Source organism: Xenopus laevis, chromosome 2L, assembly GCF_017654675.1.
Source record: "Xenopus laevis strain J_2021 chromosome 2L, Xenopus_laevis_v10.1, whole genome shotgun sequence".
Classification (NCBI taxonomy): Eukaryota; Metazoa; Chordata; class Amphibia; order Anura; family Pipidae; genus Xenopus; species Xenopus laevis.
Genome location: NC_054373.1, coordinates 13,280,074 through 13,303,640, shown reverse-complemented (window position 1 = coordinate 13,303,640; position 23,567 = coordinate 13,280,074). Strand labels below are relative to the sequence as shown.

The 23,567-nt window shown below is 40.5% G+C and overlaps 1 protein-coding gene across 2 annotated transcripts in view; it reads right to left on the bottom strand.

Moving 5' to 3' along the window:
* Positions 1–17,548: 17,548 nt before the first annotated feature.
* runx1.L (RUNX family transcription factor 1 L homeolog) overlaps positions 17,549–23,567 on the bottom strand; it is a 159,244-nt gene continuing 153,225 nt past the window's right edge. The window contains exon 6 of one of the 2 annotated variants that reach the window (XM_041580854.1): positions 17,549–20,536. In XM_041580854.1, the coding sequence (XP_041436788.1) occupies positions 20,040–20,536 (497 nt within the window). In that variant the 3' untranslated portion in view covers positions 17,549–20,039. 2 annotated transcript variants of the gene reach the window in all.

Here is a 23,567-nt window from a genome sequence, read left to right as displayed (position 1 = left end):
TAAAAAAATACAATATAAAGTTTGGAGACATTAATACATTAGAGATTTTCTTGCAAATCGAATTTGCAAATTATAGACAATTAGATGAAGAAGAATATCTTATTTGAGGTGTTCTGGACGGGCCAGTGGCATTTGATAAACTGTAGGAACATCTGACCTACTGACCCAGGCCTTGCACAAGCTTTTCATTGGACGGGTCCTTTTTTTCCCTTGACTTTATGCATTTATACACAAATAACATTTACATCAGCGACTCAGTCCTGTTCCCTCGTTTAGGGCCCTTAATGTACATAGTTTCACATTCTTCCCATTTATAAAATGAGTATCCAGGCAATAAGTCTGCCTAAACAACCTGTAATACAGTTCACAAGCTCCTCCGCTGACAATGCCAGGCACACAATACTCAGCCCTATACAAAGGGTGGTGGGAGGTGCCGCATGGATTTACTGTATGCAGAATTCAGGGAGTTTACATTTGCCCATGATTTGGCATTACCAAATGTCTATTGGTTTATCCCAATATTTCACAAACATGTGCTATTGTTCCATTCATGTACGATTCATTCTTAGGTTTCACCAATATTGATGTCAACACATTAACTGGTAGTGATGGGGCCCATAAGGCCAATCACAGTGTAACCAATCAGGATTGACGGAGAGTGTAACCAATCAGGATTACCCTTACAGGACCATCAGTTGAATTGTTCACTGTTTCGTAAATTTCACGGGAAATTTGCGAATTTTCCGGCGAAGCGAAATGGCCCAAATTAGCCCATCACTACAATTTAGGTATATCAAAATAAAACAGGTTGCCATTACAAAGTGCCAATTGGTCAGTTTGGCCTCGGGAAATGGAACATTAACACTGGTGATTAGTATGATGGCCATTCCTATCCAAAGATACTGTAGACTGAGAACGTTCAGTATCCAGTGAATTTCCTATGTGACAATGGACTGGATGGTCCTGGAGATCCACGGATATGGGTACAGGCCCCAGATAAGATTCATCTTCTCCATTTGGCTCAGTATGTGTGTGGGCTTATTAGCCAGAAATTCACTGATTCAGCAATCAGAAATGCTTAAAGGGTTGGTTCACTTTAAGTTAACTTTTAGTATGTTATAGTTTTTGAATTATTTGCCTTCACTATCAGTGGCGTAACTACTCACCGGCAGGCCCTGGTATAGGATGAGCACCTGGGTCCCCCTGTCGGGCCCTCCCCCCTATGAATTGTGTGCACTGTACAATCTCCCCCTGCCCAACCACCCACAATATCAATTATCGTGGCTCCGGTGGGCCCCAAGAGAGTGCGGGCCCAGGTGCCATCGCACCCCTTGCACCCCTGGTAGTTACGCCACTGTTCACTATTCAGCTTAAAAATGGGGGTCACTGACCCCATCTAAAAAACAAATGCTCTGTAAGGCTACACATGTATTGTTATAGCTACTTTTTATAACTCATCTTTCTACTGAGGCCTCTCCTATTCATATTCCCGTCATATTCAAATCAATGCCTGGTTACTAGGGGAAACTGGAGAGCTGCAGAATGAAAAGCTCAAAAAACATAAATGATAAAAAATGAAAACCAATTGCAAATTGTCTCAGAATGTCCCTCTCTACATCATACTAAAAGTTATATGTTTTGCTATAGATATGTTGGAGTTCTGTATATAAAGGATAATAGTAATAATTGTTACCTCTGACTCCAGTAATTCTGGCGGCGAACCTGGAACTGGCACTTTTCTCTGCTTTATCCAACAAAGCTAAAAATGTCACCATGATCTTCTGCTGCTCTGGCTCCATCTCTTCCATTTGTGTTTCTTCCTTTACCTCTGATGAGCACAACACAACAGAGATGCTCAGTAAATAAAGGCAATGAATCTTATATAAATTTGCTATCAGAATCTCAGCATCCATGGCAATACATAGGAAGGAGCTGGTAGATATTGCAGCATTGGGGCATATTGTTATTTATTTGTTGGAGTTTCCAAACTGCTGTCTCTTTCATGCATACACAACACAGACACTAATAAACAGCACCCACTAATGAGTCAATAGGGTTTAATTATTACCAAGGAGGAAGTGTTAGAATTCTAATGGGAGCAAATTTGCACCGATAAGTGCCCAAAACTTGTGCAGGACGTGCTGTGCACTGGATTAAGAATCCGGCTGGAGGTACAGAGTAATCATAGAGAGGGAACCCCTTACAGCTCCGGGCACTCCCTCGTCTGTGTTACGAGTCTTTCCAGAGGATTCCCACGTGCTACCCCATTAACCACCCTCTCTGAATGCAGAACTGGAAAATGTACCCAGCATAGTGCAGTGCAAAAAAAATACTGGGCTTTGTGTGTTGCCCCACATATGATCTAAAAAAATTTTTGCATAGTAAAAGAAAACACAATTCTAAACAACTTTGCAATATATATTCATTATACATTATCTATGGTGTTTAAGTTATCTGTATATGTATTGCTATTGAAAGCAGCGTCTGTCCCTTTCTATTCTCAGCACTGGTGGTTCAGACTGTTGATACAACGTAAGACAAGGCAGCTGATTAACAGCCCTGTCTTTGCTGCTGGGGAGCTAAGACTTTTGCAATATTGTTTAAAAAGTAACAAACGGGAGTTCATTAAATGCTGCTTCCCATAGAAATTGTTTTTACAAATAATTTGAAGGAGGTAATTTATTAAGACTCAATATTTTCTGGTCTGAATTGTTGGGGCAAAAATTCTAATAGAATGTTTCGAGACTTATTACAGTATACCCAAATGCTGCAAAAAGTCAAAATCCTAAAAATTCGCCATCTCAGACCTGTCGAGGTCCTGTATAAATATATGTCTGTGCTGGGTTTAGCCCAAAAATCTGATCTTTTAGGGGGTTTTCGGGCAAAAAAGTTGATTGATTTGGGGAAAAATCCCAAAAAATTCTGGAGATTCAGATTTTCCCTCGATTTTATTGAGTTTTCTCACGATCCGATTAAATCAAGTTTTTTTTTATTAAGAAATAAGCTAAAATCAGGCATGGAAGGTTTTTAACTAATATTATGAGATGAATTTGGATTTTAGCAAATCAGTTAATCAACGTATATTTGTTTTTTATATGTTTTGGGGTTGACTTTAAGTTGCTTTTAGGGGGTTATTTAACTAAACCACAAATTTATCTGGTTCGGCTTTTTGTGGCAAAAACTAACATTTTTAGTGAAAAAAACCCTTCAATTTTTATTATACCCCGATGCAGCAAAAAGCCCAAATCTGAAAATCTGCCATCTCAGACCTGTCGAGGTCATGTATAAGCCAATGGGAGATGCCTCTATCCCAATTGGAAGTTATCATGGCTATTCAGGGGCTGATTGATTAAAATTAGAGAAAACCACAAGGAACTGGAGTTTTTTGCATCTTGGATTTTTGAGATTTATCAGTCGAATAAATCGTGAACATTGAAATGAGAAAATAGGTGATTAAAACCTTTTGCACTTCGACAGCAGTTAGTGTGGGGAGGGTATATTTTAACATTTAAGCAGTTTTGTTTACTGAGATTGGAAACACTGGGATTTTCATTTGCAATCAAATTTTTTCTATAAATCTACTTATTACAGAGAAAAAGGAAATATTTTTAAAAAAATGTGGATTATTTGATTATATGCTGAGCTTTCTGGATAACGGGTTTCTGGATAACGTATCCCATACCTGTACCAGCTAAGATATAATTAATCTTTACAGAAGGTAAAACAATCCTATTGGGTTTAATTAATGTAAAAATTATTTAATAATAGGCTTAAGGTATGGAGACCCAAATTACGGAAAAATCCTTTATCTGGAAAACCACAGGTCCCGAGCATTCTAGATAACAGGTCCCATACCTGTACAGCACCAACACATTTATTTTGAAAATGTTTATTTGATTTTCATATTAAACAAATGAAATCAGAATGACAGCAAATGTTAGGCAGATGAAGAGAATATGTTCTATTCAATATAATGGCATGATATTATAAAAACTGTATACCATTCAAGAAAACTAACAAGAACTAACTAAAATTAAATAAGCCAGTGGATGTACAACGAAAGAAAGAAAAACGCCCATTCATCGACTGGAATGCCGGAAAGAACATCTTACAATTGAAGAAACCGCATTATTTGATACTAGTATTAGAGTTACAAATTTCAAAAGAAGGAGACCAAATCAGCCTAAAAGAATCTTTGGAATTATTCCCTTTGGTTTAAGTTAATAAACTGGTTCATATAAGAAATGGTTAGGGATGGGCGAATTTTCTCGCCTTGTTTCGCCGCGAAAATGATGCCCATAGGCGGCGTGCGTCTGAAAAAACCCACACGACCAAATTTTTTTGACGCCTATAGACTTTAATGGGCGTCCGCGACATTTCACCGGCGGCAAATTTTTGGCGAAACGAAAGGGGTCAAATTCGCCCATCCCTAGAAATGGTGTCCGATAATGAGGGGGGTTCTGTTGGTAACCAGGAATTAAATAAAGCTTTCCTAGAAGCAGCTAGAAAAAAAACAGGCAATAATTTAATCTCATGGGAGATAAAATTTGTTTAAAGAACTGAAGAAAACATTATATTATCTAGATGCAATAAAGAAAAGCACAGAGACAATAAAAATAAAAATAAAAATTTAATTTTTATTTAATTTTTATCTTCAGTTTAAAATTCAAAAAACTATTGACTTCCCTCCAAATAGATCAATCTTTGGACAGGACCATAAATAATGGAAAAGTGACACATTCGGGGTGGATTTATCAAGGGTCGAATTTCGAGGGTTAAAAAACCCTCTAATTCGACCCTCGAAGTAAAATCCTTCGAATTTGAATATCGAATTCAAAGGATTTAGCGCAAAAGCTTAGATCGAACGATCGAATAAATCAATATAAACGATTCGAATGATTTTATGCGATCAATCGAAGGATTTTTATTCAATCAAAAAAAACTTAGAAAAGTGCTGGGGAAGGTTAATCTGGCCAAGTATGAAGTCAAATTTTTTTTAAGGGACGGTACTTTGATTATCGAATGGTCGAACGATTTTTACTTTGAATCGTTCGAATCATTCGATTTGATCGAATTTGACCAATTTGATGGTCGAAGTACTCAAAAAAATACTTTGAAATTCGAACATTTTATTATTCGAACTATTCACTCGAGCTTAGTAAATCTGCCCCATCAGTCTCGTCACATTTAGGACAATATGATATAGGGCTATTAGAGGAATTTTTCGAAATTGTTTTTCCATAGCCTTGGTGGATAAGCTTAAATTGTTGTATCTTCCAACTCTCTGCTCAAATTAATTAATTGTAATCATTAATAGATTTCACCAAATCTGAAAAAATTCAGTCCATTTGATGGAAGGTTTTGATAACGGGTGTGAGTCTCTACTATAAACATAGCAACACATTTACACAGTGCGTTGCTACTGAAATAGGTAATGGCAGGTCTGATAAACATGGCATGAAATAAATTAGACACCGTTATATAATTAATTCAGAGCAACTTCTACATATTTTTAGAAGTTAAATTATTTTAAGAGACTTCATAATTAAGTACCTATTTCTTGCAACAAAAAAAAAGGAAACTTTATCCTTCTCCGATCTTGAATCAGAGAACAATTTTTTTATAACATTTGCGACTGAAATCATTTGGGGAATTTTTTTTTTTAGATTTAACATTTATAGAAGATAAAATATATTTTCAGCGGAAACCGAATTTTCAAATGGATTTAGCATTTAAAAAATTCTGACCAATGCAAACAACGTAACTTCTAAATATTACATAATACAAATAAAATGCAGAGAAAAAGAAGTCCCAATGCCCCAAGCCAATGGCAACTACAGATAGTACATACCATGCAGACTAAATAAATCACAAGCAGCTACTAATTACATTCCATGTTATCCGTCCAGTTAAATATACAGTATATGATGCCAGGTTCCATTCTGATGCCATAGCAGATGGGCAAGGGAGGAACATACCTTCACTAAGCTGCTGGTTCTGTCCCATGAGTGGAGAAGACCTCACCTGGCGAGTCACAAAAGCAATGGTTGCAATAATTAAACCAAGAATTGCAAGTCCGTTCATTATTGGATTCCTCTAAATTAGCATCTAACGGAGCACTATGCGCCTCTGGGGAAGGCTTGTCAAGAGGGTCGCAGATTTCTGCCTGTCTGTATGAAGCAGCCGCTCTTTTAAATCTACCTCTACCCTCATGACCGGGGCCAACAAGACCCCAATCAAATTCCACTTTACTCGCTCACATTTCTGACATTTGGTGATGTGTCTCCGGCTATTTTGTGTGGTTTGCATTGTGCCTTTCTAGTAATAGAGTTTCCAACGTCAGAGTCCCTTTCTCTGCTTGTGCAAACACATTAAATGTGTGTTATCACTGCTTGCACAGAAGAATCCCCCAAACTTTGGAAAGGACTCCTGTCTCGGCTATCTGGATGTTACAAACTATCTACCCGTTGCCATTGTCTCCTTCTGCATGTTAATAAGGATGCTAATTGAAAAAAAGGGATTTGAAGCATGCCATTGACGTGAGTGGTTGGCATAGCAAACGTCCCAACAGTGCAATACATAACTAAAAGTCATAGAAGTTAGACTCAGACGCATCACTGAACAGCTGCGTGGCACATATTCCTCTTTCTTACATCATATATATATATATATTGGATGATGTAACCCCTACTGTAAATTATAAGGATAGTAGAAGTCACTGAGGGGTTACGTGACCATATAAAGGCACAAGGCTGCAGGCTGAGTTATACAGGGAACTCTGAGTTTCACTCATGTATTATAAGGGATAATGTACCCCCTACTGTAAATGATAAGGATATTAGAAGTCACGGAGGAGTTATGTGACCAAATAAAGGCACAAGGCTGCAGGCTGAGTTATACAGGGAACTCTGAGTATCACTCATGTATTATAAGGGATAATGTACCCCCTACTGTAAATGATAGGGATATTAGAAGTCACTGAGGGGTTATGTGACCAAATAAAGGCACAAGGCTACAGGCTGAGAAACACAGTTCCAGGATCTCTGGCTATTACTGGTGACTGTATTGTTTCAAAATTTAAGCAAATACATTATTGTCCCCAAAATGACCCTAATTGCTTAATATTACCTATCATTTTAAGGCACAAAATATTTTTCATGATGTGTCCGTTTCAGTTGTGCAATGACATATAACCAGGTAATGTCACTATGACAAATACCCCATATTCAGTATTTACATGTCTAAACATCCAACAGCTTTTTATAGCCTAAGGAGCCTGATAATCTTGAATATGAGGCAGCTATAATAATATGTAGCTTGGAATAAATAATTCCTTTTAAGCCCTATACATATTTTACCTTAGTGTCTATGAGCTTCCATATAATTATTCTTATTATTATCCTGGGTTCTATAAAAATGTTACTAATTTAGCTTTGAGTTCAGCTTCAGTTACTAAAACGTGTCAAATATAATAATAATACACCCCCTGTTGTAAAATATAAGGGTATTAGAGGTCATACCCTGCTCCATGACCTGTAAAGCTCTCATTCTTCAGGATCTTACCTTTATATGGTCATGGAACTCCATGGTGACTTTTGATATGCTTATATTTTACAATAGGGGGTAAATTATTCATTACGTAAAGAACAGCAGTAGGTATGGCCTAGTGGTTAAGGCTATGGAACCTCACCTTAATGTAATTAAGGTGAGGGACTTATCCATCTTTGAGTTCCAATCATTGATCAGGGTCCCCCTTAGCTCATAACAAGGTTAGAGAACTAATGAAACATTGGGGCCTTAGTCACTTAGCCATAGTTTCAAGAATATCTGGGTAGAATAAATATTCTCTCTCCCCAAATCTCACCCTAGCTGGCCTTTCATCTGAGGACCCCATGAGGAGAGGACTACACGCATCCTCCAATGCATTCACAACATGACTTGGTATCTCATCAATGTAGAGGCTCTTGTTCTGTTCACATTGAGTTGGCCAATGAGTTGGAGCTAAATATCTATTGTAAGCTTGTGGGATCCACAGCAGACACTTTCTTCACTTTTTATTTACACACAGGGGTGACCATTTTAACATACAAAACCCTAAATCATACAAAATAAATCCACAAATGTGATGAGTTCCCTCACTAAACTGGACCCTTTGTGGACTACCAGTGAGGAAACACTTGTATTGGGGTCACCCCTGTACTCACTATCCTTCTTTGGGGGATTTCTCGATTTCTCACTCAGACAGACTCTAGTCTCTCTGTCACTTTGTCATGGGCTCCCCCTGCTCCTTGTAGTGGCAAGTAGCACCCCAGTCCCTCTGGGAGTCCCTAACACAGACAGGTAACTTTTCTAATAGTCCTCTCATTAGCATTTAATACTTTCCCACAGGACAGTCTCCCTATGGAAAGTGAGCTCCAATACGTGAGCTGGACTACTGGATCAGAATACATGGACTACCTGTTCCTTCCAGAATACTCCAGCTTCCAAGATCTGGCCACCAAAGGGGCAAATTTACTAAAGGGCGAAGTGACTAACACTGGTGAAAATTCGCCAGCGTGATGTCATTTTGGAACTTCGGCGATTTACTAACGGTTGCTGACGTAACTTCGCTAGTGAAGGAGATAAACTCTAGCGCTTCTAGCGCGAGTTTCTGCTCAGACCAAGCGAAGTGCAATAGGACTGCCTCAAAAAATTGTTGAAAATTTTTCTAAGTCCCAAAAAACGCTGGCGTCTTTTCCTTTTTTCAGGGTGATAGGCTGCAAAACAGCGTAAAATTTTTTAGGGTAACCGGCTTCCCCCCTACATTTCCTTACATATGGAACATAAACTATACAGTGGGCTCATGTGTAGGGCAATATAACAACTTGATTTTATTTTATTAAGGTTCCCTGGGCTTGTGTAGTGTAATGTATTTGCTGCAACATATACGTCCATTGTACTTTAACTTCCCGCCGTATGCAGATTAGGCAACGCAAGCGTAACTTTGCTTCGTTTGACGCAGTAACACTAGCGTAACTTCACCAGAGTTCGTAGCCCTGGATGCAACTTCGGATTTTAGTGAATTAGCGTTGTCCTGGTGAATCTACGCCTGGAGAAGTGTTGCGCTGTGAGCGAAGCTGTTGCTGGCGAATTTTCGGAGGTTAGGGAATTTTCCCCAAAGTCTTTAAACAGAGAAACCCTTCTCTGTAGTGATGGGTGAATTTATTCGGCAGGTGCAAATTCAATGTGAATTTCCGCATTTTGATGCCGGCGACAATTCTGGCGCCATTGACAATTCCAACGCCGGTGACAATTTACAGCACGCCCATTGACTTTACTTTTGGATAAAATAGGCCCACATCAAATTGTCGGCGGCATCGGAATTACTTGCGTTTCGCTAATTTTTCGGGACAAATTCGCCCATCACTACTTCTCTGTTTATTAACACCCTGACATCTGCTACACATTATTAACCATTTCCTTGGTCACTCTACCACACTATCCACCACCCAAATGGTTCCCACATTGACATTCAGCCCCTAATCTTGAGAATTTTCTTTTACCCTTTTCCATCCCATATTATCTGTACAAGTGTCTGAAGCAGCCATATTGTTCTAAGTGGCAGCTAAGGGTCTATCAGAAGTCAAATAACTTAAAGGGACTTAGAGGCACATTTATCAAGGGTCGAATTTTGAATTCATGTGAGTTTTTTTTTTAAATCACATGAATTTGACTTTACTCGAAATTCAAACATTTGATTATTTATTAAAAAAATGGAATATGTAAAACTCGAACCAATTCGAACCGAACTCTAATCGGGTTTTTTTTCCGAAAAAATCTCGAATGTCAGGAAGGCTGCAAACATCTTCAAATTGGTCATTGGACTTCTCCAATTATACATGAATACCGCAGGTTTTAGGTGGCGAATAGTCGAATTCGAGTTCTTAAAGGGCCAGAGGATGATAAATCTCGAAATTTGAATTTGAATTAAAACTCGAACTGAGTTTGGATACTTCACATAATTTCAGAGTTTTCACTCAAATATAATTTTCAAACTTAAATTCTAATTTTCAATTCTACCCTTAATAAATCTGCCCCTTAAAGTAGCCCAATGTGTCATTGATCCAATGGGGGAATACATCAAATGACCTCTCTGACCCCCTGAGCACATCATAGCCTTTGTCTCACATGTTTAAATTCCCCTGCGATTGCTCATCAATAGACTTTTTCCCCCTGACATTTAGATTTTACAGTAGAAGTCAGAAGCTAAACATCCTTGTGTGGAATGTCCACTGTCACGTCCCAGCTGTTCTCTGCTTACACAGCCATTTAGCTTCCCTTGTGTACAAACACCCGGGATCTCCGGTTTCCGGCCCTGGATCTATAGGCCTGGCTTTTGTCACATTTCAGGACTTGCCTTTTTTCCGGAGAAATGTTCCGTGTGCACCAGTGGGACTTATGTACGACTTAGTGAATATGCTATTAAACAGCACAAGTGCAGGGAAGGGTCATGTTTGTCACCTTTAAGAACTGGCCTATGTCACCATCTGACCCTGGATAAATGTCGCCACCTGTAGGAGGGGCTTCCAGATTTCAAAGGGGAAGTAAACCCAATTGTTACTCACCACACGGAAAAGTTGAACAGAAGATTTTAATGTACAGGCACACCAGAGGCTTTTCATATCAGGCACACATACACACCAGCATTTTTCTTCTTTAAACATGTCGTTACACAATTTCCTTCTTTCCAGTTTCTCTTTAAGTAGGCACACCTTCCTTGGGACTTTGGATCCCACCTAACCGACCAGTGGTCCAGCATATACTCCACCCGTATCCCCCCCACTCTCCAATAGTGGCCCGATACCTTCAGGGTGATACCCCTCCGCGCTTCCAGGTTAGGCCCTTTTTATCCAAATCCTGGCCTGTAGCCTCGGTGTCCTTCATACCTAGTCCTAAACTATCTGGTTCCCTCACTTACGAAGTGCCCGTAGGAAACTAACTCCACTTTCCTCCTTGATGGGGCCACATCTGCACTTACTAAATATCCTGACTATCTGGTGCTCGCTCACTTAAGATCTTTACTGTCTATCTTCTCCTATCTACTGTTGGGGTCTCCACTCACCAGCCAGGTGATGATCCTTCGGCCACACCCTCCCATCAAGACAGCTCACCTTGGGCAGGGCACCCCCTTTTATACCCTTCTCTGTCCCACAGTGGCCTCTGGTGGCCGGGGTAAAAACTACACCTAAAAATAAATTAAAGACCTCTGTTCCCATCAAATAGTGGTTCTCAGAAATTAAATCCAACACACTTAAAGGAGAAGGAAAGGTTAAAATTAAGTAAGCTTTATCAGAAAGGTCTATATAAATATACCAGTATACCCTCAAAGTAATGCTGCTCTGAGTCCTCATAGTCAAAATAAACACAGCATTTCTTTCCTTCTATTGTGTACTTATGGGCTTCTGTATCAGACTTCCTGTTTTCAGCTTAAACCTCCAGGGCTAGGGCTTGAGCATGCTCAGTTTGCTCCTCTTCCCTTCCTTTCCCACCTCTCTGCTGTAATCTGAGCCCAGAGCTATAAGTGAGCAGGGAGAGACTCAGGCAGGAAGAGATGTCACACCAAGCCAATATGGCAGCTGCTATCCTAAACAAACAGAGAGAGATTTTAGAGCTGTTTACTAAGGTATGGTAAAGCATTCCGCAGAATAAATATAGTGTTATAGCTTGCACTATTGTGTCTAATCTATTGGTAATAAACTGCCTTAGTAGCTTCCCTTCTCCTTTAAAGGCACGGACCTCCTCTCAATATTTAAGTTCCAGTTAAATGGTACTGTACATAAGTGAAATATCAGTGATCCATGCATGATGCCTGGGCTCTTGGTTGGAATCTGTAAGAGTCTGGGAGGCAGGACACCTGACCTGACTGCTCCAATAGCGCAGCTGGAATGTGAGTTACATAGTGAATAAAGTACCCCCTCTTGTAAAATATAAGGATATTATAAGTTACCGAGGAGTTCCATGACCTTATCAAAGCACGCGGCGAAGAGGCAAGATTGTTTTTATACAGGTCATGGTGACTTCTAATATTCTCATATTATTTATTACTAGACATTAAGCCCGTTAAAATAACGGGCGCTAGAGGTCCGTGGGGCACATGCGCAGTAGTGCAATCCCACGTACACAGGGACTGGACGCAGAGACACTTCAACTTTATTATATAGGATAATACACAAGTTTCAGTGAGTCATGTGACAGAAATGACATCACTAAGCACCGTTTATAAGGATATAATCGAATATTCATGGCTCTTGTGTTTTATAATAAAATGATGTCAGACCGCTCAATAAGTAACAGACAGTTACATCTCTAACTTGTTCCAACGAGTGGCATTACATTGTGTTTACGCAGATGTGCCCCTGTAGTCCCTGCCTGTGGAGCAGAATCTCAAATGATTTTACCAGGAGCCTTTACTTACAATGTAGACTACCTAAAGGGGGACTTTCATTTGTAGGGGTGGCTTCTCAAATGAACTCTTCTCCTACCCCTTGTCCTACCAAGCAGACAGAATAGCAGCTCCTGTTGCTGAGTGCCATGGCTTCCTCACATCTAACTACCGTTCCCCATCAAGGATTTGCCCAACTTATCCTCAGAGACACTGACAAGAATTGAAATGCCTCCCTGGGCTAAGTTTGCCATCTTTAACTTCTGCAAAAACGGGACAGGGGGTGGGATGATGTCATAAGGGACAGAGCAGTGACATATAAGGGTGGGGTTATGTTTGTGCCTTATGGTAGGACTACATGGACATTTAGACATGATCCGACACTCTGCAACAAAGCGACAGCGTCAAATCGCATGCGACAGAAATAAGGTAAGTAACGGAAATGTCGGATGAAGTCGCAGTGTTGATCCAACGTGACACGACGGTCGGATCAATGCTGCAACACCATGCATTCACTTCCGTCGCCGGCGTTTTGTTGCAGTGTGTCGGATCGCAACGAAATTGTCCATGTTGTCCTACCCTTATGTGGGCAGACTTTTGATATCAGAGGTGGTTATTAACCAGATTATTGTTCAGGTTTCACAAGGCTAAACCCAAAGAGGCAGCTGCCCTAAGAAAAAATGACGGTTCAGGTCAAAACCAAACAGGTGTGCGCCCAACATTCTGGTGGCATTGAAAATGTATCAGTATCTGTTTAATAAAACCCTCCATACCCCTGAACAGGGTCGGACTGGACAGTGGTGGGGCCCCTTGGTTCCAAAACTCTGGGGGCCGCCGGTGCGGCACGCATACACAAAATCCGGTGCGACAAGCAAATGCCGTTTTGCATGTGCAAAGTCTAGCGTGTGCCACCGCCAGTTGGTTTTTTCGGGAGCCCGGCAGATCAGGAGAGGTGTTCTGTGTCGGTGGGGGCCCATGAGGGTCGGTGTCCCGCAGGCCCAGTCCGACCCTGCCCTTGTATTTATAACTAGATATTACTGGGCCCCACAGCTAATTATGTTTCAGGCCCCCAAAATATCTAGAGGTTGACCTGCTTTACCAATATTTATTGAAATTGTATATGAATTAGGGCCTCATGGGGCCCCTATACCTCCTGGGCCCGCCCCCTGCAGCCGCAGGGTCTGCTCCCTCTGTGCTTATTTTCTGGACTGGGGCCCCTCTTTACTCCCGAGTCCACCAGAAAAAATTATCCTGAACCTCTAGAGCAGAAGTCCTGTGCTGCTGCCGGGGACCAATATGCAGTCCCTTGCAGGACACTTGTGCTGAAATGCGTCCCTAGATTGCGAAGGTCACCTACACTTGGGCTTTGGTCCCATCACTTCGCAAGCAACATAATCTTTAGCAAACAGCACCGGGGACACACAGAGCTATGATGTCATTGGTACCAGGAAATGGTTTTTTTTGCAAAGGAATCAGCCCTGTCCCTCTCCATTGCTCTCTCCTTCCCCTGCCAGACTTACAGTATGTCATACATGGCTGGTGCTGACTACTGAATTGGGATCCCTTAAAAGGGTTGTTCACCTATGAGTTGACTTTAGGTATGATGTAGAGATTGATATTCCGAGACAATTTGCAATTGTTTGCAGTCTTGTTGCTCAGGTCCAAATTACTTTAACAACCATGCATTGATTTGAATTAAACTCCCCATAGACGCGACGATTCTTCTTGCCGAACGACCGATTTTAGGGAAGTCCGACCAATCCTTCGAAATTATCGTGCGGTTAGTGGTATTCGAATGATCGAACATCTTACGATTTTTCGGCCGGCATCTGTCAGGGAATTGATCGGCCAGGTCAAAAAATCTTTGTCGGTCCCAGTGCAATCTATCTATGTTTGCAGGGCCAAGCAGGCAGCTCCCCTTTGTTTTCCTGCCAAATTGGTCTTTTTAGTTGATGGTCAATTCGTACGATCGTTCCGAGAAAATCGTGGTCTCACGATGAGGATCTGATCTTTTAAAAATCTCAACATCTATGAGTCTAAGAGACTGGAATATAAATTGGAGAGGCCTGAATTATAGGAAGATGAGTATTAAATTAGTAGCCTTACAGAGCATTTGTTGTTTAGATGGGGGTCAGTGACCCCCATTTAAAAGATGGAAAGAGTCAGAAAAAGAAGGCAAATAATTCAAAAACTATTAAAAAAACAATGAAGGCAATTTGAAAAGTTTCCAGAATCAACCATTCTATAACATAGTAAATATTAACTTGTGTTAACTTTGTATAAGATTGAAATATTCCCAGTATGGTAGATATGTGACCAGGCTCATTCACATAACACAATGTGTAGGTATTTCATTTGTATTCTTAAAGGGCCTAAATGATTCCAGCAGAATTGTGCTTAGTACACATGCTGTTATAGAGTTCTTTTATGCTCCAGCTCAACTAGACCTACCCTACCTCTCTTATGTCCTGCCACACCCATAACAATGGCAATGCCTGTCTAGCTAAGATTATAACAAAACAGGAGGCATATGGGAGATGAAGGCTGCAAGCAGACTGTTATCCAGTAACACTTTTATAAAACTTTAGACTGGGATATCAAAGCGAAATAATATCATAAAGAGGACACAGTGGTGTTTGGAAGTTTATTTATTGAGACAATTCAATGTTCAACATCCAAAACAGACCCACAGCATTACGTGTATTCTGCAACTAGCGACACGCCATGGACTTATACTTATAAGCTCTGTCCGGCCAATGGGACAAGGCGATTCCCATGCTGTTTAGAAAAGTGAACAAATAAGTGAACTGCATCTCGAACAGAAAAAAATAAGCAGATCTCACACTTCAGTGTTTGTAAGACGAGACAAAATAGTACAAAGTACACCCTGTAAAGCTCTTTTCTTTAAAGCGCTGAGAACCCAGTGCCGGGAAGCAGCTATTTACATTTCCATAAATACAACCTTTATATAACCAAGGAGGGGGGACAGAGCATTTAGGTAGGACTGACCCAACTCCAGGGATGCGATTATACAGATGGGGAATTCTTGCATAACCCATTATAGGAATCATAGGTGGGTCACCCCCCAAAAAAGTCAATGTTTTCAGGGACGAATGATAAATATGGCTAGATTTCAGGTACGTCAGACTATGTACAGTACCTACTCCAGGCAGCAGTGTTTTTGGCTAATGTGCCTCCTCCCAAAATTTTAAAGTTGCAATGCAAGGCACCAAGTACAGAAATCATGGATTGTGCATTTTTTTTGCACTTGATAAATGACCCCTACCCAGTACATTAGGGCAGTAAAAGGCAATGGAACATTCCTGACATCTAGTGGTTGAATGAAGTACTGTCAGAGGGGAGGCAATTCATTTCCATACATTTATCTATTTAACATTTAATCAGTAAAAAAAAATCAGTCCCTTCCAGTAAAGGAATATGTATTATTTTGGTCTAAGATTGTGAATAACTGAGAAGGTTCCAATTGGCTGCGAAATGAATGCACTGCAGGTTCTCACCACGAGCAGAAAACACTTCTAGGCTTTTTTTTGGCAGGCGGATGACCAAACTAAGAATTTTATGAAATGTTTTGTTTTAAAGGCAAATATGCCTAAAATATATTTATACAATAAGAAAAGTTGAAATGGAACCCGGTTATGTTAAATAGGGGACATGAATAAGAAGCTGCCCGCAGCAATTTCTTTGTTAGGTTTTATTTCTATCAAATACTTATTCTGACTCCCATGGGCTCTATACACAGGGACAGGTATTAACAAAAAAAAATGTACAGCATCAGCACTTCCTGGGTCAGTACCTCTGTGCTCCAATTCAAGTACCATTGTTTGTTCCGAACTATGAGAGTAACAGAATATGTTTCCCTAAATGAACTGGGACTACAGAGGGATCATGCCAGGGATGTATAGAGATGAACGCAGGGCATAGGATAATGCAGCACCTACTGGTTGGCTGGACCTTATATAAGGAACCCATGTTGGGCCAATGAGACATCTTTATAGTCTGACCCCTTGGGGGACCAGAGTGCTTATAGGATCATAACATATGTCTGTAACAAAATTTGTAACAGGATTGCCCTCTGCTGTTCCATGTGGGCACACACTTCATTTACTCTGCTCAGTTTGATCGCTCAGTGTGATGGGGGCTGTAGAATTGAGCAGACGGACACCAGGAAATGCTTCCTGCCTCAGTAACAGTAACCAGAAGGAACAGCAGAGGACACTTTCGTTACACTATTAGCAGATCTGCTGATATTGTGAAGAATAAAAGAAAACAATTCATGTAAATTGTAAATGTCCCCAGATAAGCACTCCATGCAATTTTACATTGTGATAAAGGTGGGTATGTCTCCTTTAAAGGATAAGCAAACCTTTAAAATAAGTGAATGTAAAACTGATGAGAGTGCACTTTTGTCATTTACATTCATTATTTATTTTGTTTTCAGTATTAAGGGATACATCTACTGTTAATATGAATGAATTTTGTTACAACAGCGCCACCTGCTGGTCAGTTTCCAACCAGTTGTCAGGAGAAAGAAAGAGGCTGCTCTGATGTTTTGCTCATTAAAGATTTGAGAAAGGTTTCTAATTCTTTTCCTAAGCAGAAGAACGTCTTATCTCGTCTTTCTCCTAACAACTTCCTTGACTACTTGGTGATCAGAATGGTCGGAAACTGACCAGCAGGTGGCGCTGTTGTAACACAATTGGTTCCTATTAACAGTACAGATTTCCCTTAATATCTTTGAATAAAAAAAGAAATAAATAATGAATGTAATGACAAAAGTGCTTAAAATGGCAACCTCATCAATTCTACATTAACTTATTTTAAAGGTTTACTTATCCTTTAAGCAGGAAATACATATGGCTCAACTACAGGCAACATGGAAACAAATCTATGTGTTCAGCAGTTTTAGGCTCTTTTATTAATTGAGGAACGTTCATAAGCAAAGGCCCAGGGGCATTATGGGAAAAACATCGACTCCACTTCCGTTAGTACCATGTTGGAAAGGCTATTAGCAAAACCAAGAAAACGCTCCCTGGTGCATTTGTAACAGTACATACAAGGCGGCTCCCATCGATGATTCATAAAAGAAAATCACTTGGAGAAACTAAGCAAGCATGCTCAAATTTTATTTTCCATTTGGCCACCGAGGGGCGCTGACTCAGTGGAATTGAAGCAAGAGCGTTCATTTTACCATGGCAGAGAAAGCAGTATGACAGCTCCTACACATATTAATAAATATACACATAAATAAGGCTCCCTGTGCAGAACCTAGGCTTTATTTAACATTTTATAAAAAATAATAAACCCAACGTATAAATAAGGTTACATTTGCCTTTAAAATGAGATCATCTTTTTTTTTGGAAGATTTAGGCGTAAATTCAGTGCAAATATTTTCTTTGAAATATTTTTTTTTTTTTTTTTTAAAAAACAACACTTTGGCCATTTCATACATTGAACTAAACGTGCTGTCAGCAACCTGTCCTGTATGTTCCAGTGCTTTCATTGGCTAAAGGAGGGATGAGCACTTTGAACATCCTAACGCTCTGATTGGCCCCAGGTTGGTATCAATATCTGAAAGGTTCTGATAAACTGATTGGCTGGAAGTTGTTCTAATCATGTGAACAATCTACTGCTTGGATTGGGTTGGTTTGACCGTGTGATTAACTGCCACTTGATCTTAATATAGTGACATGGGTTTTACTGCGAAATGCGTGACCCCAGTCCTGTCCCACCCGCTCTAATACTGACTGCTGAGTCCACCACTTCACCAAGCTCAGCACCCTGAAACACTCACTATGCTGCTCTACTGATTCCAGTTTAGGAACATAAGAATGAATGGGATTTAATAATAGTCTATTCTGCGCTATAAAGGAACCTGCGGCGCAACCTGATTGGCCAGTTATGCAGCCAACCAGCTTGCTGAGAGGCAAGGACTTGGAAATTGTGTGAACTTATGCCCACCCTAAACTCATTAAATGCAGGTTAGTCTAAATGTAAACACCCCAATTCTCTGATTGGCTGTAGGTTAATCTACTGAACAACCTCATGCTTTGGTTTGCTATGAGTTGACCCAATTATTCAGCCACTGGAAACTACAAATTGCAGCATAATCAAATATCTTGGAGGATCAGCTTGTAACCCTTGTAATTCTGAAGTTCATGTAGTGCTGTTCTCAGCACTTTTGCAGTTTGCATTCATGATCCGTTCTATTTTTCACGATATTAGCAGTTTTACACTGAATTTGAAACAACAGCACCACCTGCTGTTCATTTTGGTCAACTCCCATCAGCTGAAAAAAATTTTTGGGCCAGATTCAATTCAATTCAGAAACATTTATCTTATTGTTTATCATGTGAAAAACTCTATTGAAGTCTATAGGGAGAAACTGGATCTCAATTAGGAATCTTGAATTGAATTTCACCCATGAGTTTTCCGGTGATAGACCCGGAGATAACTGTTTCTCACTGAATTGAATCTGGGAAATTGAATTGATAGTCTGCTTAGTAATAACCAAATAACAATCAGATGCCTTTTCTCTGCTCACTAACCTCATTTTCTGAGCAGAGCAGCATCACAAGACTTCCCTCTTCTCATAAAATCAATTTTCCGCAGATTTAAGTTAAGCAAATGAACAGTAGACAGCTGCTGTTGTTTCAAAGTGATTGCATTAGCAGTGTAAAAAGTGCCAATATCTTGAAAACAAGAGAAAATGATTGCAAAAAGATCTCAGAAGTGTGATATGAGCAATTTTACAGCAATTTATTTCGAGCATGAAGGGGGCAAAATGAGCACCATATCAAGGCCATGTTATACACATAAATATGTTCCTTTGAGCAGATCCGATCGAGCTTGTCCAATCAGTTTAAGGGGGAAATGCATTTAAATAAAAGTAATTCATTCTAATATAAAATAAACATGTAAACAATAGTCTTGTATCGTTTGGAGCGTACAAGTTTCAGCGGATACGGACACCCTGAATTTTTTTTACATATAAATAAAGCACACGTTTTTTTCCAGTGGGGACCCAGCAGGTCACTGAGCGGCTACACTGAGCACAGGAAATCTTACAAAAAAAATATACAAAAGTTTATGTAAAAAAAAATGGATCATAAATGGAAGCTAAAAATGCAAACAAAATAAGCAAAAAAACAGTAAGGTGCCTATTAACAGGGTTGCAAAATTTGAAATTTCAGAGCAGGGTCATTTTTTTTTTAATTTTTTTTTTGGGGGGATTTTTTTTTTGTACAAAGGGAGTGACATTATATTACACAGGCTGTAACAAGCCACAAAGCCCAGTCTTTGTAATGTTCCAATAATTTAGCGTATGGTTCTGGAAAAAACACATATTGTAAATCTGGATTTAATAATTTAAAAAAAAAAATTGTAATCCAAAATATGTTGAAAATACAGAGGAAATATTAAATCCTGGGGAGGAACAGCTTGTGGCCTGTATGCGTATTCTCTCCGTGTATTCTCCTTCTATCTTTGCCTTTTCACAGCGTCGCTAAACCAGAAGAGGCTTTCACAGTTTTTCCACCTGTCCAGTATCTCATTCTTCCGACGTGTCCTCCTTTAATTACTTGCATGTGTCAACAACATCTCAGTATGGCCGCCATACGGCTTCCTCAAGCCTTGGGGTGCTTCCCATGTTGGTAGGAGAGTTGCTATGGCTTCCCTCAGCCTCCACTACATCACTTTGGTTTGGAAGGTTGGGGTTCAAGAGAGTGGACCCCGTGGAAGCGTTTGTGCAAGGTGGGAGGATGCGAGGCGGAGATCGTTCTCCTCCTGACATCATAGAGAACTGGTGGTAGGATCCAGCGGATGTTCCATAATAGAGATGGTAAGATGGAGAGCTGGTCTGAAAGGGATTACTTTGTGCCTGGGAAGATCCAGGATATGGAGGGGGTAGGTAGGTGTGGTACCTTGTAGCAGAGGTCATTGCTGACATGCCGATTCCTATACCTGAAGTGACCGGTGTTGGGGTGTAGGTAAAAGCCCCTGGGTAGTGCATACGTGGATCAGAGATGGAAGGAAGAGTGGAGAACTGTCGGTCAATGCCAACTCGAGGATCACTGAATGCTGTCAGGTCCGAGGCTCCTGAGAAGAAGGAAAAAGGCAAATAATGACACTTTGAATATATGATTATCTAAAACACATCTCAACAAAATTATACAGACCAAATACAATATGGTGACACCTGTGTCTGCAGGTCTGACTCCCCAGACCTGCATTGATTGATAGATAGGGAGAAAGATGGCCCTGTATGGAAGTGGTATGATCCATACCACTTCCTGGTTGCTGAGAGCAGCGTGTTGGTTATGCGTTATCCTGGCTTACAAAAGAATTTGCTTCACTTGCTTTTAAGAACAGTCTGAATTAAGCTGCAGTTATAGACACTTCACAGGGCCTCCAAGTTCCATGTACAAACACTTCAAAGCAGACATTTTTTTCTTTGAGGCAACATCAGTTTTTCAACAAAGTTCAGAGTTTTCTTTGTAAATCAGGTCCGAACTCGCCCGCAGACAAACAGTGCGGCGTCTAATTGCCAGGGCTGTGTTTGCTCTTCTCTGTTTGGGATAAGATCATCCATTTTTCATTGCCTTGTCTCTATCTCAAATATGGAATCAAGACCCTAACATGCTTTTCTTGCTTTTGATCTTACAGTTACATTTTTGGGGTTTGTATAATAATGACAAAGTTACATTTAAAGGGGAACTTATCATCTGTCATCCACAAGCAGTATAGCTAGGTTAATAAAGCCAGCCTGGACTCAAACCTGGCTAATGGGGCAAGGGTAGAATTGTAGTTACCGGAGTCAGCATAGAGTTGAAGTTTACAGAACTCATTTAGAGCTGGAGCTAATGGAGCCTGTGCAGAGCTGGAGCTAATGAGCCAGTGTAGAGTTGAAGAGCCAATGTAGAGCTGGAGCTAATGAGCCAGTGTAGAGCTGGCGCTAATGAAGTCAGTGGAGAACTAGAGCTAATGGAACCAGTCTAGAGATGATGCTAATGGAGCCAGCAGAAAACTAGAGCTAATGGAGTTAGTATAGAACTGGAGCTTATGAATCCAGTGTAGAACTGGAGCTAATGGAGCTAGTGTAGAACTGGAGCTAATGGAGCCAGTGTAGAGCTGGAGCTAATGGAGCCAGTGCAGAGCTGGAGCTTATGGAGCTGGTGAGGAGCTGGAGCTAATGAAGTCAGTGGAGAACTAGCGCTAATGGAACCAGTCTAGAGATGATGTTAATCGAGTCAGCAGAGAACTAGAGCTAATGGAGCCAGTGTCGAGCTGGAGTTAATGGAGCCAGTGTAGAACTGGAGCTAATGGAGCCAGTGCAGAGCTGGAGCTAATGGAGCCAGTGGAGAGCTGGAGCTAACGGAGCCAATGCAGAGCTGGAGCTAATTGTAGAGCTGGAGATAATGAAGTCATAGGAGAACTAGAGCTAATGGAACCAGTCTAGAGCTGACGCTAATGGAGCCAGCAGAGAACTAAAGCTAATGGAACCAGTGTAGAGCTGGAGCTAATGAAGTCAGTGGAGAACTAGAGCTAATGGAGCCATTCTAGAGCTGGCGCTACCAAACTTTGAGAACTGGCAACACTAAGCAAATTATGATGAAAGGATGGAAATATCAGTGGACAGGAAGCTGATACAAAGAAGTCAATGCTGAACAGGAACATATGGTATAAATAATGTCAGATTAAAGAGCAGGTATATTGTCAGACTATTTACTGGATGTGAGCGCATGGAAAAGCTTCTCTCAAAGCAGTTCCTCCAGTTCCAATGGGTGAGAGAAGGGTCGATCCTCTCACCAGAGCCAAGAGACAGTCCTTTCCTTCTACATATTTCTACTATTTAGAAGTGTGCAGGCGGGCGAAGCTCCATTCATGGTTCTCTTACAACAAGCAACACTGTGTCATATGGATTCCAGGCGTGCAAGGCTGACACTTTGTGCTTCTTACAGTTAATAAACTCTCTTGTCCTAATTGTAGCGCAGCCTCATCCTCGGGGCACCCAAACCAGACTGTGCTCCCCGGGATAACAAGGCAGTATTTCATGCCAACCAAAACTGAGCTCATTCATCGAATTCATTCTGGGGACACAGTGCTCTGCCTGTGCTTCTGCCCCCCCCCCTATTAAATGTGATGAAGGTTTTAAAGGCAAAGTCATCATCTCCATTAAATATTAGATAATGTAGGGTAGGGCAAAATGAAGCCACAGCTACCAAAAAAAAGTGATGGGCGAATTTGCGCCGTTTCCCCCCGCGAAATTCACGAAACAACAAAAAATTTGCGAAATAGCGTTTTTGACACCGGCGTCTGTTTTTTGATGCCGGTGTCTGTTTTTTGACGCCGGCGTCTGTTTTTTGACGCCGGCGTCCTTTTTTTGACGCCGACAAATTCTTGCGGCCGTTTTGCAAATTTATTCGCCGCGAATTCGCACCTGGCGAATAAATTCGCTCATCACTATCCATTAATGCTGCCTATAACTGACGCTAATGATTCCTCAGAGGCGCGAAACAGGCAGGAAAATAAAATAGGGCTCTTATTTACTAAATAAATAGTGCTTACTTATATTGAACTGCCTATGTGTAGTGGTTCCTTGGAGGTGGGAAACAGGCAGGAAAAGAAAACAGAGCTCTTATTTAATAGTATATTTGTATATAATGTTGTCCTTTTTAATACTGCACTGCCTATACTCGAGTCTAGTGGTTCCCCAGCGGCTGGAAACAGACAGGATAAGAAAACAGAGCTCTTGTTTAAAAAATATATAGTCTTTATTAATATTGAACTGGCTGTAATTAAATGTAGTGGTTCCTTGGAGGCGGGCAACAGGTTGAGCCTGTTTCCCGCCCCCGAGAAGCCAATACACTCAGCTATGAGCAGTACAACATTAATAAAGTATATATATTTATACGAGTAGGGCCCTCTTGTATCAATCAGTATTTGTACATGATATGTATGTTTGATGTATACACCCATCTATTGGACAGTGCTTTTTTAAAAATGTGTTGATAACTCCATTAAATTTGTGCACAGAATCGAATCTGTTGCCATGTACAGCAGCTCTATGTCACTAAAGTTCTCGTGTTATATACACAGCCTATTTGACAATGGTACACATACCCCAAGC